At 45.8% G+C, this 18,404-nt stretch overlaps 1 protein-coding gene across 1 annotated transcript in view; it reads right to left on the bottom strand.

Annotated features, from left to right (window-relative positions):
* The window catches only part of OXSR1 (oxidative stress responsive kinase 1), an 88,215-nt gene extending 72,133 nt beyond the window's left edge, over positions 1 to 16,082 (bottom strand). The window contains exon 1 of the mRNA XM_039549256.1: positions 15,869 to 16,082. Within this exon, the coding sequence (XP_039405190.1) occupies positions 15,869 to 15,938 (70 nt within the window). The 5' untranslated portion in view covers positions 15,939 to 16,082. The remainder of the gene's footprint in view (positions 1 to 15,868) is intronic.
* Between the last annotated feature and the right edge of the window lie 2,322 nt (positions 16,083 to 18,404).

Here is an 18,404-nt window from a genome sequence, read left to right as displayed (position 1 = left end):
AACAAAGACAGGTTTCCATGCTTCTTTGGAGAGTTCAGAAAACATGGCAACACGGGCTCTTCAGGGTTTGCAGCCACACAGTTTGTTTATTAAATGCCAGGGTGGCAAGAGAAAGAAAGGAGAGAAGCTGCAGCCAGGATGCTGAACACACTGCTAAGCGTAAAACAAGTATAGGGAGAGATGATACCAACAGACAGAAGAAGAAAAAGCTCACCAAGAAGGTTTTGTGAAGTTTAAGAGCGGTTAACAAATATATAGGGAACATGGAAAGAGATTTCCTGGGCTGCTGTGAACAGCCTTCAATGAGGAAAAACCCCAAGGGCAGTTTGTGCCAGGGTAGCACAACTTAGACAAACCAACTCTCCCAGCAGCCACAGATCTGCTGCGCTCAGAGCCAACTGCAGTCCCAATGAGGTGGGCAGCATGGGGTTAGTGTTCCTGTGCTGGGTTCCTGCTCACTCCCCCACTCACTCAAGACACTCTGATCAAGGTCAGTGCTGAGGCTCTTCCCCCGCCTCTTTTAAGATCAGCTTTCGGAGAAAATTTGCTCCCTGATTAATCTCTTCCAACATAATGGCTTAGGAAAACAATGAAAACCAGGCACAGCCAAATGCTTGCTGCTTTATTCCTGAAAAGCAGGAGATCATTTCATTGAAGGGTGATGGGGAGGAATGGTTATTAGGATCTGCTTAATACCCTCTGCTTTTGCCTCTGTAGGCTCCCAGATATAGTTCCAACCCCTAGGATAGCAGCTGCAAAATTCCTGCATAAGAGGGTCATGACCTACTTTAGAAAACACCGCCTTAAGAAGAAAACATACCCTTTCTAACCCCTGCTTCTTTCATGTTTCTACGATTAAATGGCTCTTTCTGACATAAAACCAACCTCTGAAAGGATTAAAATAACCCAAATAAAAAAGTCCCCAAGCACTCAGTTACTGAAGCGTGATTTTTCAGGTTATCTCCTCTAGACCCCTGGATCCATGCTCCCTGTACCTTCAGCACCCACAGCTCCAGCCTGAACTTCTCCTTGAGACAAACTCCCCATAAAAGCCCAGCATCAGCCTTTAAGGCATGCTGGACACCATCTCTTCTACAGCTGCACAGCTTACATGAAGCTTCCATTTTTGAAAATGAAGACAAACCCTCTGAGATCTCCGTTGAAGTTAATGGAAATCAATTATTTCAAGGCTAATTGGAGGAGTGGGAAGACAGGGGACTGACCAGAGGACACAGCATGTTCCTGTACACTTTGTCTCCAATTTAACTGAATTTTTGCAGCCATATCAGGACATTGAAGCTCTACCAGTAAGACTGGGATGAACTGCACCGATGCCTCTTCCCAGGCAAATGCAATTGAAGCCAGAGATCCCCTTGGCAGAGAGATCCGCTTAAGCAATGGAACAGTCATGCCAAACCGTCACAAGACAAGCATCAAATCCTGGCTCTAGGATAGTATTCTCCTACCACATGCAATAGTGATTTGAAGTAGTCACATGGAAGGAGGATTCAGAAAACAGTGTTGCACGAGCTTTACATTTACTTCGGGCACCCTGGGAGATGGGACAGTTTCCCTTCACTGTAACTCAGTTGCTCACAAAGCTACAATCAACGGGGGACATGTTCCATACTAGTCTTGGAGCATCAGTCCTTATCCTACTGCAGTATCAGATACCCTCTGTATTGGAAATATTCTTTCCCAGGGTCAAATGAACATTACAAATCACTTAGGTTTGAAGGAACCTCCAGTCCGTCCTCCTGCTGAAAGCAGGATCAAATCCCAGCCTAGATAAATTTCCTCAGCATTGAATTCAGTCTAGTTTGAATTTTCTTTAACAAGAGGTATTTCTACAACCTTTTTGGCTGTTTCTGTGTTTGACCACCCATGTGGTACAGCTTTTTTTCCCCCCTTGATTACTAATCAGATCTCCCAGCTTTGCTCCCAAGCTTGGTCTTTCACCATGCACCTCTGTAGAATCCAGCTTCATCTTCTCTAAAACTTCCCACTTATATAGCTGAGGACAGTAACAACTCTGCTAAGGCTGAAGAAATCCAGCTCTCCACACGTGCCCCCATAAGTTATATTCCCAAGTCTCCTTCAGCATCAGGCCATGCTCAGCCGAACACCTCTGCACAACCCTGCCCTGTGCTTCCACCGTTCCCTGCACACACATGACCTCTCCACTTTTAAGCAAGATCTGGAATCCATCCTCCACTATCTGGAGTGCGGTGCCAGAAAGCTGCTCGTGACGCAGGCTCTGTTTATAATTGTGCCCACGGGTTTTCCTCTTATGAACAATGCACACAAAACACTTCCCTGCAAGGCTACTCTGGACCAAGCATTGACTTGCAGGTTCCAGGTACCCCAAAGCCCAGGAGACCTTTAATGCTTTACAGCCAAGGCTCAGTATTTCTGTCTCTGCAGGCTCGCTCCATCTCTGGATGCTTCAACTCTTTGACAGCCTCATGCCAAAGAGCTGTGGGAGCCCTGCTCTGATTACTCATTCCAAGGACAATACAGCTATAAAACAAGAAGCTACAAGACTGGGAATAGAACTTCTTATGCGTTCTTACAGAGCACAGGGCAAATACAGATCTAATTAAACCAGAAATTAAATACCAGATTGCAAATTCAGACTGATCTTGCATTGTTTGGTCCATGTGCTGCGAAGGCAAAGTGATGCCTCTGTTTTCTGCACCTCATTTGAGGCTTCTGGTAAGAAGAGTCCTCTTGCAAAGAATGAACTGCTTCTAAAAACAAGCTAGCAAAAAAAAAAAAAGCCTACTCTCGGATTTCCAGCCAACTCAGCATGGGGTGGGAATACTCCTTTCCCCAAGCAGGACTTGGTAACAAGAGTCCACTGAATGTCAAAGTCTTGCTGGCACAAGCCCCACAATTCAGGAAGAGTGAAGTAATGCAATGTTAATGGTCCTTGAGTATGTTTTTCAAGCTGTCTCCCCACTACATGTCATGTTCTTACTACAAAATGGAAGATGCAATCTACAGCAGCTACAAATAGCATTAGTAAAACCAAATGGAATTCGTAACAGGACTCAGACATAGTCCTAGTACTGCCACAGAGGGAGCAAAAAGTCTTCTTACCTGTGGAGACGAAAAGGTTCTCACAACAAAGTGTCATCTACTCAGCATGAGACTGCAGGAAGAATGATAACAATTCTAGAAATGGAATTAGAGTCCCAAACCAGCAGGAAGATCACTTGGGTGCTTCTAGCACTGCTCAGAGTGAACCCAGCCAGCAAACTGGCTGTGAGTACTGCTGCTAAGAGACACTGGGAGCAGCAGCAAAACCAGTCAGGGAGAATTCAGTTGGGTTTGCTCTGTGCCTGATTGGGGGACCTGTGGGAAACTGAAGCAGCAGCAGAGCAATCCACAGACAAGAACAAAAAAAGTTACAAAACCACAGGAGTGAGCACAACTCCCCTCCCACAGCAACACGGGAGTGCAGACATGCACCTACCCACAAGAAGCTCCCAGAGCTGCACCAGCAGAGCCACACTCACTCCCAGACACCCTTCCACCACTCATTCCCAATACAAATTTACTATGAATAGTATTTCCTATTGAGAGAAGAACCAGGGCTTTACATTTATTTCTTTACAAGCTGAAGGATGACACATCCACAGCACAAGCACTTATTTAAAACTCTGGCAGAGGTAGTAAGAGGCCAGGTTTAACTAGGTGCACCTTCTCCCAACTCCAATCATACAGTGTTTGATCTCTGGCAGAGATGGAAAGACACTGTGTGGAGAAGAAGGAAAGAAACACTTGCTAATACAGTGCAAGGAAGAAATAAATCAGAAAAGCATAAGCAAAGGCAGAAAGCGAAAGCAGATTTAACTGGAAAGTTGTGAGGGAGCCAGATTTAAAGCCTATATGGGGGGGTGGAGGAAAACCAGCAATTCCCCACAGACTACAAATCACAGCATAAGTACACACTACATATGAAGACACCTGCACTATGTGCATGCAACAGTCCTGCAGGCAGCTTAACAGCTGACCTCTCACATTTACAAGACAGTGGCTACCCTCATATTTGTTCTGAAAAGGCTTTAGGAAGAACAGCTCAAGCCTGGTTTAAATAAATAATTTTAAAACTTTGCATTTCTGTGTGGTCAATGACAAAATGTCACCCCACCCTTCAGCCCAGCCTAACTCACATCACTGCATGCAGCAGGTTCATTCCTCGCTCAGGCTCACCTTGAGCACAGCCCAGCACTGGGAACATTCAGCTGGGTTCAAGCCAAAGGCAGCTGGAGGTACAGCAAGACACAGGGCATGGGCTGGACAACACCCTGAGAAAGGGCAAGGATAGGGAGGTAACAAGTCCAGGCAGAGAACTGAGACATAAATACAAGTGACTTCTATTTCACACCAGCACATCTAAGGACTACAGTCTAGACCTTTTACTGAAGAATTGGAAGGAGGAACTGGAAAAAGCAGAGTTTTCACTTGTGAATTCCTGTTGTTTCATTTAAATTGCAGGTGTATCACTTGGCAATGCTCTCTGATCATTTATTCCAGTACAGCCAGAGTTCAAGTAGTTCGAGATTCTGTGCAAGTTGTGAGGCCAAAGATTTCCAACAGTGCTCACAACACAAGGGATTTCTGTTAAGACACCATTATGTGTCTTCCCAAAGCCTGAGAGTCTTTGCTCAATTTATGTCAGCACCTGCAGTGTCCAACAGACAACTGATATTCCAGCATTAATCACGCATGCTCAAAGAATTTCAGAAAATAAGGAGAAGCATATTTTGAAAGTCTGCAGTCCAGTTAGAAATAGAGCCAAAACATTTAACAGCACATAAACTTGCTGACAGTGAGTTATTCACCATCTTGACGAGAGCTCTCACAGTTGACAATACCACTGAAAACCACACATCCTGTCCAGAGCTCAGATGTTTCTGCCCATGTAAGACAATGTACTTCTCAAGATTCCTAGTGCTCCATGTACAGTGGAGCTGGATGGTAAGCCAGCAAAGATCACGCAGTGCTGCCAGCACTCGTTTAAACACACTTCCCATCCAGTGGTCCATCAATACAAAAACACTCAATGCTGCAGACTTATTGCCCAAGTCTTTAATTCACATCTCAGACTCAGAGGAAGTAATATAAACCCAAATCCAATCACTTGTAATAAGTCCATTATTATTTCCAGAGCCATCAGCAACTGATGGGCAATACCCACAGATAGGTACATCTTCCCATGGCCCCACTGAACTCTACACTATAAATAAATAAATGACATTGATTTCTAAGCTGGAGAGAGGTTAGCTACTGTAATCTAAACGACTCAATGCCAAGGTTTCTGCAGAAAGGAAAGGGAGTCTTATGGAAGTTTTCACCCCACCCCACACCACATTGTTCTCTCAAAAATCTTTCAATATCTCATAGGCCCTGAACACAGAAAAATGTCATCTGTTTTCCACCTTCGGCAAACATTTAGGCTGAGAATCCTCACAGACTAAGGAGGGAAGTGACAGGCTTGGAGAGAAAACGGTCAGCCTGTCAATGTAAAACAGGCCAGGACTGGAACAGAGGGCAAGGAATAGGGCTGGCCATGCAAAGCATGTCAGCAAGGTATGTGACAAAGTTGTCACCCGGTCACCTCGCTGTTTGATTTCATCTGCAGGCACCAGTGCACAGCACAGGCAGCCAAGGCAAGCTTTCCACTGCCTCCCTATGACAGAGCTGCAGCATCAGACTCCACACCAGAGCAAGGGATGCAAGAAAAAAAAAAGACCAGGGGAAAAGCCACTGGCCACAGAAGGTATCAGCAGAGAGGATTACCAGGGAGGAGTATCAGCCCATCTGATAGTCCTCCAACATTTCCACTGCAAAAACCAAAGCATGGAAGAGAGGGTGGCAGAGAGTGCTGCTCTTGGCTGTATGCCTAACCTCCCGCAGCCCTCACATACCCCAAATGAGTCCAGACTAGCAGACATTCCCATCATGCTTTAAGAAAACACCCTCCAGCTGTCCAAGGTACCCAGGTGATTTGGGGAACACCTCTGAGACCATTTTCCCCATGGCAGTAACTACAGTAAGCTCAAAGGGCTAGTTACACAAGTCCTGCGTGACCTGCCACATTTACTTAAGATGCTATTAGCATGCCTAAATTAGATTTTCAGTTTGAAACCAATTATATTTATTTGATTTTGTGCCAACATCTCTGGCTAATTTAAAGGGCACTGCAGCTATGCAGTGTTAGTTCTACAGGACGGAAAGCAGGCTCAAACATCTCCAAACACAGCAATTTTAGTGGAGAAGGTTCATCGTTCCCTTTTAATTACTGTCAGTTGCCTTTATGGTATATGCAGCAATGTAAATATCATGCTGGCTGTCATCAGGTATTACCAAGGCTCAAAACACAGCACTGGTACAGTAGCCAAGCCAGTGTTCTCCTTTCTTCCCTTCCAATCTTTATCTCTGAACTCTGTCTCTCAAATGTAATTGTCAACTGTAGAGGATATTTTATTTGGCCGGGGTTCCACTTAACAGAACAATCTGTCTGCTTACAGTGCAGATGTTTGATAGTACCATGGTTATTTTAGGTAAACAAGCTTTTAAGTATCAGATATATCCTCTCTCAAAGGCTATTATCCTTTCTTTTCAGCAAATATCTTGATCTAGTAAATATTTTCTGCATCTATTAGTCTGTTCAGCACACAAGATTAGCCCATTGGTTAAAAACTACATTCTCTAACCAAGAGTAATGAGAACCATCCTGAGCCTTAGTATCTGGACAGATAACTGAGCTGAGGTTGCCAGTTCATCAGGCCTCTCAGCTGTTCAAACAAGATTTGCATTGGTGAGTTGTTCAACAGGAAAACTGTTCATGCTCAAGATGCTTTTTCCAGTGAAATATAGTTTGCTGCAAGTCAATACCAAGGTATTTATTAGCTGTTAATACCAAGCTATTTATTAGACAGCAATTGGCATCCTCAATGACTATTTTTACTTTAGTGAAAGGATGGAACTTATGGCTTCACCTTTCAACTTGCTTGGTGCTCCTGGGGGGGACCTTATTGCCATCTACAACTCCCTGAAAGGAGGCTGTAGCAAGGTGGGAGTCAGACTCCTCTCCTAGGTAACAAGTGACAGGATGAGAGGAAATGACCTCAAGTTGTACCAGGGGAGGCTGATATTGGATATTAGAAAAACCTTCACTGAAAGGGTGGTCAGGCATCAGAACAGGCTACCCAGGAAAGTGGTGGAATCACCACTGAAAGTGTTCAAAAAACACTGGATGTGGCACTTGGGGACAGGGTTTAGTGGTGAACACAGTGGTGCAGGGTTAATGGCTGGACTTGATAATCTTAAAGGTCTTTTCCAATCTTAATGATCCCATGACTCTATGATTTTATAACTACCTCACATGGTGAGAGATAGAAAGGTTCACAAAGAAGTGGCCTAGGAAGTAAAGACATATACACACAAGACATATACACATCAAGTTTCCAAATAACTCCATTTCCATTGGTAGATCTTGAGGAATCACAAACTGGAGACATTTGCATCAACGCCTTTAAGGTTTGGAGATGGCACAAACGTCAAGGTTCAGCTTCCCTGTGCCTCCACAGGGAATTGTCCCTGCAGATACAGCCTGAACATAAAGCAAGTGGTGTAAGAAACCACCAAGCCTCAGCCACGTGCTATGAAAGACAAGGCATTGTTACTTCCCACTGTCATGGGGAATCCATTAAGCAGCTGTTTCATCCAGCAATGACAGGGTCACAGGGAGATTTGAGTGTTTAATAGAACGTGTGTCAGTAATTCCCCCATGTGCCATTTCCAGCACAAGCATTCATTAATTCGGTATAGGGATTATACAATTTGGCATCAGCCAGAGCAGGGAACTGAACTCCACGACCCTGGGAGTCCTCACTAGCTCTGTGTCTCAGCAAAATAAGTGACAGGAGCTTTCCGGTTTTGTCCTGAAAATTGACATAATGAAATCCATCCCTGTGGATTTTGCAGGAAAGGTGTTTACACTCCACAACAAGAAGCTCTGCCTTTAAATGACAAGTTCTCAAGCCATCAAGATAACCTAATATTGTGTTGCCTGCCTGAAGATGGAGACAGCCTGAAATTCCCAACTGCAGTTTCAGCTGCCCCACTTACCTCAACAGGTATCAGCTCAGAGGACAGCTGAGCCCAAAATTTTGTTAAGAAAAATATTCTGTAAGTGCTCTCATCCCACAGCCATTAATGTGCTCTCTCACTTTTCAAATACCATCATTTTCCAATACCCTCTGCACTGTTTTCACGGCTTCCTTCTCAGAAGAGCTGGAATGAACCCCAGGACCTAAGGACATGGACTTAAAATCCCCCGAAGACTGAAAATGAGCAAGGGCGTAACTGGGACTGAACCAAATTTGAAAATGCACAACCTGTCCAATAGTAACTATGGAGCTTTCATCCAATGTTTAGTAAACCATCAGTTTTACAAAACGCGTTGAACTGCCCCAATATGCAATAATCTCACATCCTGCCACAAGTACCTCAACACAATTCTACATTCACAGATAGTTTTTTAGACATCTTCCTACTTGACAACACCCTCCCCTCTAAGGAACTGCAAAATTTGTCAGTTAACTCTGCAATAAGACAAAAGCCAACTTCAATTCTTCCACACAATAAGCCACCAGAGGATACAACTGGACAGATCTCACCAGAAGTCAGGTGGGTACTTAAGGTCAAATTTTCCTTCTGCTGTTTTAACTTAATTCAACTCTGTGGATGGATGAAATGGGAACAGCATCCTCCCACACAGCTTTATTAATAGCAAGGTGCTAGCAATAAAAGTAAAGTTTGTCCTTAAATTACCATTCATGACAATAAAACAGTAAAACTGTGGCAAAACCCAAGGAGAATTTACTACAGTAAGAGATGATCACTGAAGTATTTCAATTCACACTATTCTTTAACAGCTGCTTGTACCTTCTCTTTACAGAATGAATTTACATACGCTCATTTCCTGCCTGAAGGAAATATCCATTGGGGAGAATGCTATAAAGTCAGTTTAGCATGGAACAGTGAAATGAAAGAAAACAAGAATATTTTCTCTTCCCCGCCCCAAACTCTCAAGACAAAGTGGTTGGAGCAGAAAATTGAAATCTGGCAAAAAATTAAAGCCTCATTCAGAAAAGCTTTTCTGTATTCACTCACAAATGCATTTTAATTCAACTGAGTTATCAGACTTTGAAGGTGTCATTTCACAAGCATGCAGTACAAACTGTATAAAACTGTAAGGGATGGGAGGTGGAAGGAAGATTTGCCTAACATGGTAATTTGGTGAGAAAGTGAATCTGTGCTCTGAATTTATTCTGTACTTCATTCATGGATGGGATGTGAAGCCTCTAAGAGTGGAAGACAGTCATCCCCTGCAGACTTCCCAGTATGTAGAACCAAAAAGGTCTCAGAAATCCTGGCAAGGCACATTAGACCCTAGCTTGATGGAAGCTGATACATAACCAGTATTTTTTCCAGGATGGAATTTCTCCTAATTACAAGAAAATTTGCATTAAGCAAAAGTTCTGTGTGCAGTGGTACACACCAGAAAACAGCAATCTTTAAGAACCTTGGGGAGTGATGAGAGAAAGGACTTGGAAAAAAGCTTTGTTGGTTGTTGTAGCTGTTGAGTAGTTGTGAAAAGAAGTACTGGATTTTTCGTTTGTGCACTTGTATCACCACAAATCCCTACCTGCTTGTACAATGTGACAGGACCACCTAATATGGTTAAAACCAAGGAATATGCAGGCTGTGATGATTAACATGAAAACCCCACTCATTAGCAGTGTTTCAAGGCAAACAACATGCTCAGACAAGTTAAGGGATCAAACTTAGGGCTGACAGAATCCCACACTAAGTCAGTCTCTTCATCTATGTTCATGCACACAAGGGACATGAGAAATTCTGACTCAGTACCATGGACCCAGTCAGGCATCTGTATCCCTGCTGCCATTCAGCTGTAGTTACACCATTTGCTAAAGTGATCTTGTCTTACTCAAGCCAGACAAGTTGGATTTTGTTCTTAAGTCTGACTCCCTTCATTAGTATATGCATTATTCTGCCTCTACCAGAGGTACCCTATCTCTTCTCACACACCAAGAGCTAAGACCTTCTGATTAAGAGCCTGGACTGCCTGTCTGCCGGGGACCTAACCCTGTCTCCAAGACTTTCCCGTGTGGCTGCCAGGAAGAGAGATGGAGTTTCACGTGTTTTTTAGAAATGTCAAGGCTGAACTCCCTTAGGTGAAGTCACAGGAAACTGCAGCAGCTTTGAGAGCCAAGTCCTTCAGATCTGCATCTCAGTTGTTTGATTCTAAAGGGAGTGCAGGATAATAGCTCAACTTGTCTGGAAAGCCCCAGCATCCTGATATTTGAAAGATTTTGCAATGCCAAATTCCACTGTTCCAACAGCTATTCTTCTACACCCACAAAGCCCTCAAGTCTGTCTCTCCCTATTAAGAAAGTTTAATAACACCAAGTTTACAAGCACTCCATTATCATGTCCACAGCTAAATTTACGGCTGCAGCAATTCATGATGGATATTGTCCATTTTCGGGGAAATCTTCCAAGAAAATTTGACCAAGACACAGTTTGTTGCTACGCACTAATACTATTAGCAATAAGTGTTATTGCCATCGTTTTAAAGAGCTCCAACTTTTATTAAAATATTACATCTCTAGACTCTGGCTTAGTGGGCAAGCTGCTAACACTTGGAAAGAAAAGAGATGCTGCCAAGTTTAAATAGACAAACGTTCTGGGGAAGAGTTGATTCTCTTCAAGATTTCATCAGCTGAAGAAGTAAGATGCCTCCCAGGCATGCATTTGTCAGGCAGCACGTACACCCCTCAGGTGTGTTCAGGAGCACAGTACAGACACACTTCCCAGCACCAGCAAAGATATTTGCATTAAACTGAAACTATTTAAATGGATTCTTGAGAAATGGAAGTGTTAAACATTAATCGGTCCAGGTACCTAACAGTACTGGAAGCAACTGCTACATAGAAACTAAACCCAGGAAAGTGTGAACTACTTCTACATGAAACACCCTGCATGCTGGCTTTTTTCTTAATACCCCAGAATAGCTGAAAACAGCAGGATCTGTCCCTGCTGTCCCCTCAAACCAGTAGGCAAGGCTAACAACCAGGTGTTCTTCCCAGCCAGCCTCCTTCATCACTGCTTGGCTTTGTAAGTCCTCATTCAGCTGCCTTTATCCTGCCACTCTGCTGCATTTTATCCTCCTTCCTATCAGGGCACAGACAACAGAAGCACTAAACAAAGGCACACGAACAACCAAACACCTTTTGCTTTCACCTCCCCATGGGTGAAAAGCAACTCATTTCAGCTCTAATTCTAGCAGGGCAATGGTATCAAAGGTCTTAAAGAAACGAGATGTGTCAAGTGTCCAAAGGCAAGGTAGCCTGGATGCAGGAGTAGCTTGGCTATTCTGTTGCACTCAGGATCACACAAGACATACTTGTCTACATCCAAGCAGCTGAGAAACTGGTACTGAGCATCTCTCACTTCAATGCCCAAGCAGACTATGAATGACTGCTCACATTTTTTTAACTTATCTATATTTGCCCAAAGTCAATTTAATATAAGTTTTAACATAATATAAAACAACTAAGGCTTTTCCACCAACTTTATGTGGAAAAAATGAGCACACAAAGCAAGTCTTCAAATGAATTAACCAGCTTGAATACTGGGAATACAGTGTAGGAATCAATTTTGCTCAGCAAAGCGGGGGGGGGGGGGGGGGGGGGGGGAGGAGTGGGAATCCACAAGAAAATGCTAAAACAAAACATATGGCACCAAGACTGAATCCTAAACACTCCATTTAGAGCTCAGGCAGTTATATTTTGTACAGTGTAACATTTTTTTGAATGGGTTTTAAATAATCAGGCATGTGAAACTGGCTGCAGCCAGCACACAGGCACCACAGCTAGCAATGAACACCACCACGCTCCAAGGAAAAAAAAAACAATCCCTAAAGTTATCATTGGACAAGAACCTCCCATTCCAGCCTGGTTTTTACATCCAAAGACCCCAATCGCTCCTGGTCAGCACCTCCAGGCTGCTCTTCTTCAATGGCACATGAGACTTCTACAGAAGCACCAGACAGATGACCACGGACACTTTGATAAAATTTGGGAGAGCAGAAATCTTAATTCTAAGAAGGTCCTCTGTACCTGTGAAAAAAAATTTCTCCCACACAGGGCTGGGATGAACACAGATAGAAATCTAAATATTCAGCCCCAAAAGATCAACATGTTCACAGGCAAAGCCCAACTCCAAAGCTACTTAAACCGCAGTCATTAAAGAAACTAATCATTCCTTAAATGGTGACTTCAGTTTTCAATTTAGGCTTGATTTCTGATGGGATAAGAAACTCCCACCACATCTGTTCATGCAGCCTGCACTGTCCTCATCGCTGCAAAGGAATCTGTCAGGGGAGAGAGGGCACAGGAACAGAGCATGGGAGCATTCCCACCACTAATTTATCTCCTGTTTCTGGCACGGGCTGTTTGCAGCAAAGGGGATGCTCCTAAATCAAACAGCCACAGTCAGCACTGCTCTCATCTTTCCAAAAAAGTAGCAAAATGAGAATGACCCAGTTCCAACCACCTTCACTCCTGCTACCAGCATTTCCAAGAGGAATTGTGAGATCCAGGGGAACCTGCCTGTGTATCTGATCAGCACAAGCAGCATGAGGTCGAATTTATTTCAGGCTTCAAAAAGAAGACTGCAGTAATTTATATGCAATCCACGCTCAGAAGACCAACCACCTTCACAACCACCACCACGGCACAGACTATATTCTGCTTTTTACATCAAAATTGCAGTGTCTCCAAAGGCCCTATTCACCTGCAGAACTCTCACTACTCTGGGGGTACATTTCACTGAAATGCTTTATAAATTGCTTCCTCTACCCCACCTGCATTTTATCCTTTCTTAAAATGAAATTAGGTTCTCATCTGATCAAAGTTCCTTGATTCAGCATACTGGAAGTTATTTAAGCCTAAGGAGGCTACTCAGCAGTTATTAACACTAACCAAGCATAATCAACATGGATATTAATCCATACCTTTATAATGAGTCATCCCCGGTGCCGAGTAATCCTTTTTTATTTATATATAGTATTAGCCAGAATCAGGGGGGCAGTTTTACAGTACAAGTTCTCTTTGCAGGTAGGAAACTTGCTTTTTCTATTCCTGTACTTGAGTGGTATGGAACCATCCACATTCAATAAAAGCCACATATGGCTGCTTTCAGGCAAAGCAAGTACAAATTAAAGAATTAGACTACAAATGGATTTTCGTTATTCCATGTGAAGAAACAGCTGAGCTGGTAATCTCAAAATTTACTCTATATTTTAAGAGTTATGTTTTTTTTCATCAGGAAACAAGTTAAATCCTTTAAAAGCACCAGTGCAAGGTTCATCTCTTTCCACAGGAGAATGTCTCTTTGTTCTGTGCTGAAGGACCTTTACAGCTCTTCAGTTAAAAAGAGAGCTCAACAACAAAAAAAAAAAAAACCAAAAAACCAACAACAACAACAAAACAAAAACCCTTGAGGTTTACAGGAGACATGAAGCAGGAGGCAAGGCAGACCAGCTCAGTTAACACAGTGACATTTTGTCCCACAAATCATATACGTGCTAGGAAACTTGCGTCACATCTCCATCCAGGCCGCTGGCAGACACACCAGTGTTTGAAATGAGTAAAGGGGGGGCGGGGGACGGGAAAGTTAAAAAGAGAAACCATATGTTTGCAATATACACATCTCAGTGTACACTCCATCACATGCCAAAATGCCAACACAACCTTTCAGTGAGCAGGCGACATCCAGAAACTCAGTTTGCAGAGGGACAGGGGATAGAGAAGAAATTAAACATTTTTTCCAGATTTCTCCCCAAGTTCTGTCAGTTAACACGAGACAACACGTCTGTGCTCCTCCTCACACTCTGAGGCTGTGGGATGCGCGTCTCCAGCAGCAAGTTCTCCCAAGAGCAGAAGTGTATTTACATTCCCTTTTGTTCCCATCCCACCCTGCTCCCCAGTTACAAAGAGGCATTCGCTCCTATCCTTGATTGCTCAGGTCCAAATCCTTGCTTTGTGCCACCACAAAGCACCCCTTTGCAGGCTCTCAAAAGAAAAGGAAGTATTTCCTACACAGAGAAATGCAGTTCTCTTTCCCCAGGAAATGGGTGGCATGTTCTCCCCCTTCCGCCCCACACCTGTATCTCCTGCTCCTCAGGGAGGCTAAACATCCTCCTCCCCAGGGCACATTTTCCAGGAGATTTAAAGGGTTGGTCTGAGGATTACATCTTCTCTGTCTTTACAGGTAGTTGGTCTCCTTCCTAAAGCACTGCTGCTCCCTCTGAGCAGAGGGAGAGGACAAAGCCTGATCCCACAGAGCAACAGGGATTTCCAGAAGGATTTCCCCCACTCCACAGCTTTAGTTCCTTCCTACTTTTAAACAATGCTAAGAATTTAATCTCTTAAAACAGCATTTTCACAGACTCTCCCGCCCTCAACAGAAAACAAGCCTCCCGAGGAGGCAGAGATGGAAAGCCTGGGCATGACAGTGCTACGTCATTTAGAAACTTCAAATGAAAGCACTCCACAAAGATTACTCAAAGAATTAACCTCCTTCCTAAAACCCTCTGGCCAGGAGCCACCTCCTGCTTCATTCCGTGCCTCCGGAGGGTGAGACGGGAGGTACTGACCTTAGAGTCACCTGTGGCACCACCTCTGATGTGTCACACACTCGCCCTAGAGCAATATATCCCTCAAACACACCCCAACAAAATGGTCGAGATAGCCAATAAATCAGTACAGCGGGAGGCCTTTGGCAACTGGGCAGTTTAAAGGCAAGAGAGAGTGAAGAAGGAAAAAAAAAAATGTTTAATGGAGAGAGCAAGGGCTGGGGCCTCGAGCTAAGGACAATGAATGAAAATGCACGGCAGCAGCAAAATTCCAGGATAAAAGGCTCATTCGGCGGCTCTACCAAGCCCTCCGTGCAGGGACCAAAGCAGCGCGGGGCTCCGAAACTGCTGAGAGGTGTGACCGCCCCAAAACGAACGGGGGTGCCCCAGAATGAGAGAGCCCACGCAAGCTCTGGAGTTCACTCCCGCTGACCACTCACATTCCAGCACATCCAGATCACACCGTGATGGGAAGAAAAGCACCCCGAAAGCGTACCCCGTCCCGCTCACCCCGACACGAGACACAGACCCTGCCCAGAGGTGCGGGCAGAGGCCAGGGACGAGCCCCCCCTGCCAGGGAGGTGTCCCCGCGACCACCGCAATCCTCTCCTGGGATGGGGCAGACCCACATCACCTTCCATGGGCCCCACACACAGATGAGGAGGGGCAGCAGCCTCAGCAGGGGGCTCACACAGACCCTCACGCCCCTCAGAGTTCCCCGCAAGGCGGGGGGACAGATCCTCTCACATCCTTCCTACCTACGTGGCTGGAGAACGGGGCGGGGGGGGTGGTCACACAGTCCCAGTCCGTGACGGGTGTGTGCGACGGGACCCCTCCCAGCTGAAGGGTACCCCGACCCTCACACCCATCAGAGCGGGGGGACAAACCCCCCTCAGCTGAGGGGTCCCCCAGACCCTCACACAGCTCAGTGTGGGGGAACGGATCCTCCCACACCCTCACACGGCTGAAGGAGGGGGCAGCCACACAGTCCCACTCCTTTGCGGGGTATGTGACAGGATTCCCCTCAGCTGAGGGGAGTCGGACCCCCCCCTTCCCTCAGCCGACTCACACCCCCACATCCGAGAGGCACCCTGCACCCCCCCCCGCCAAACCCCGATGACCGCTCACCGATGACCTCCTGCAGCTCGTAGTCATCCTTGTTGATGGACCAGGGCAGCGCGCTGGACTCCTCGGCCATGGCCGCGCCGCGCCCGCCGCCCTCCGCGCCGCGAGAGGGAGCGTCCCAGAGGGGCGAGGGAGCGGAGAGGAGGCGCTGCGGTGTCCCGGCTGTCCCCGAACCCTGGCCGAGCCCGAGCCCCCTCCTCCTCCGCCTCCTCCTCTCCCGCCGCTACCGCCGGCCCAACTCCGGCCGCCGCCACCTCCTGCACCTGCCCATGCCCGGAGCGCCGCACGTCACCCGCGTGCGCCCCGCCCGCCACGGCGGGGAACCGCCCGCCGCCATCTTGAGCGTGGCTTGGCGACTCCCTGCCCGCCACCACAAGGCGACTACGCCACGGTTTGCTCGGTTATCACCACCGGCCTCAGGGGACGGGCCGGTAAGGAGGGATTCCAAAGAGAAGGGCGGAGGAGGAGTCCTTAAGGAAAGGGCGGGGATGCCACACACAAGATGGCGGCTGCAAACATCGTCCCCGCCCTCAAGCACAGGGCGGGAGCGGGTGCCGCTTAAGAGCGGCAACGATTGGCTGCCCGCTGCCAGATCCGCTGCTTCTATTGGTCGAGCGGCTGCCAATCATATGCCGGCCTTTCCCGGGTCCCTGCGCCCGCGGGGCTGGGCCTGATCCTGCCCTGAGGCGATCCGGAGCCTGCGGGCGGCAGCGGAGCCCGGCCCAGGCGCTCCAGGGATGCACATTCCGTGTTTAAAAATAGCGTGTGGGTGTGAGGCATCAGGAGGCCTGGTATTCTCTCAGCCCTCGAGGACGGGCAGTTCTCCGCTCCACGCTGCAGTTCTAGCGTTCGTGGATATGTCCAACGCCCTCATGGAGATGTCCTGTGCGCTCATCCTATGGTTTAAGGCTTTGCACCCGGAGCTTTTTTATCTGGATGCATTCAGGTACATCTGGTGGTCATTGAGGAAAACAAAAAGAGTGAGGAATACAAGGCTGAGTGGCACCATGGACCCACAAAGGCTGATGTTTCTGTCTAATGTATATACATTTAAATTGCTTGTAGTTTGAGGATTTTTTTTTCCACCAACATAAAAAGAGAGAAAACAGCATCTCACTATTACAGTGCAGGACAGTAACCATCAGGAGAACCGACTTGGAATCTCAGTATCAGGTTTCATCCTTCTTTGCTGATCACTGTTCTTCTTGTGGCTTGATGTCAGGCTCTTCTGCGGGTCAAAGAGAACATCAGTTACATGTATTTTTAGTTTATTAAGGCAAATTCCTGAGATGCCTCTGGTGAACCAGGCTTTGTGGAGGGCCACTGCCAAAGGCATAGTCTGACCACAGTGCTTTCACTTGAGCTCTAATGCAGGACACCCAACTCCTTGCTTCTACTCTTTTCTGTGTCCCACAAAAAAGCCCCACAGCCCCATCTCGCTCGCTGCTGCGCAGGCACTCCAACACTGTCATAAGGCAGAACCTCCAACTGAAAAGCTGTTTGTTTTCCTGCTTGTCTGTGTTAAACATTCCCCTGCTGAGCAATTTTTAATATTTACTAAATAGGCCTTAATTACTGCTTGGAACCATCTCTGTGATCTTTTAACCATGTTATAAAAGGAGTTTATATAGCAATTAAAAACAGGTTTTACCCCTAGAGCAGGCACCGGGGTAGCCAGTGTCATATTTCTGATAGCTAACAGCATGTTAAAAATGGATCTGAGCCAGGCACCACCAACAAAAAGAGACTTATACACTTAATTTTACCACTGCAGTTTTAAATTCAGAACCATCTTTTGGATTCTCTTATTCTGGGCTGAAAATCCTCTTCCTGAAGGCAATGCTAAAACTTACTGCTTTAGACCACTGGGGCAGGATTAGGCCCACAATGAGCCTTGTTCTTTAAGAATAACTACAGGCTTTGATCAAAATTAAAATTTAAAATGTGCACTGGCAAGACCACTAGTGGCCACGTGGGCATAGAGAGATGAGTGCTACATTTTAGTTTTCAGCTCTGCAGTGAAAAATGCATTTCCATATTTTTAAACCCAAATCTCTCATTCACTCAGAGACTCCAGGTCTCATAAATTTTGCATTATTTTTTTTAATGAAGTCAGCATTTTGAGTCTCTCAAAAGTCAGGGGTTGCTGTTGCACTCATTCATTCAGTAGGTTGTTCCAGCCTGAGTCTGGTGAGGGGTGAAAACATGGAGCTGGATTCCACAAAGCTTTTATTCCTTAGCCAACTTCAGACCTCCAAGCTGTACCTTCTCCTCTTTCATCGCTTCTGCTCATCCTCTTTTTCCTGATTTGCGGTATTTCGCCTGTCTCGTGTAGGCTGTGAGCTCCTCAGGGCAGAGGCAGTGCCTCTATTTATAAAAGAGCTGTGAAGTGCTGCTGCTGAATCAAGTGCTCTGTTGTAATAACAAGAAATTTTAGTGGAAATCTGAAGTGGAAAAGCAGCTTCCTGGTGTATCCACCTCCACTCTGGACTAGGCTTTAGGGAAGACTGAGAGTGGAAAAACTTCAGATATCTTTCAG

This window comes from Corvus cornix, chromosome 2 (assembly GCF_000738735.6).
Source record: "Corvus cornix cornix isolate S_Up_H32 chromosome 2, ASM73873v5, whole genome shotgun sequence".
Lineage (NCBI taxonomy): Eukaryota > Metazoa > Chordata > Aves > Passeriformes > Corvidae > Corvus > Corvus cornix.
The sequence above is the reverse complement of the archived record's forward strand: the minus strand, read 5'-3'. Positions and strand labels throughout refer to the sequence as shown.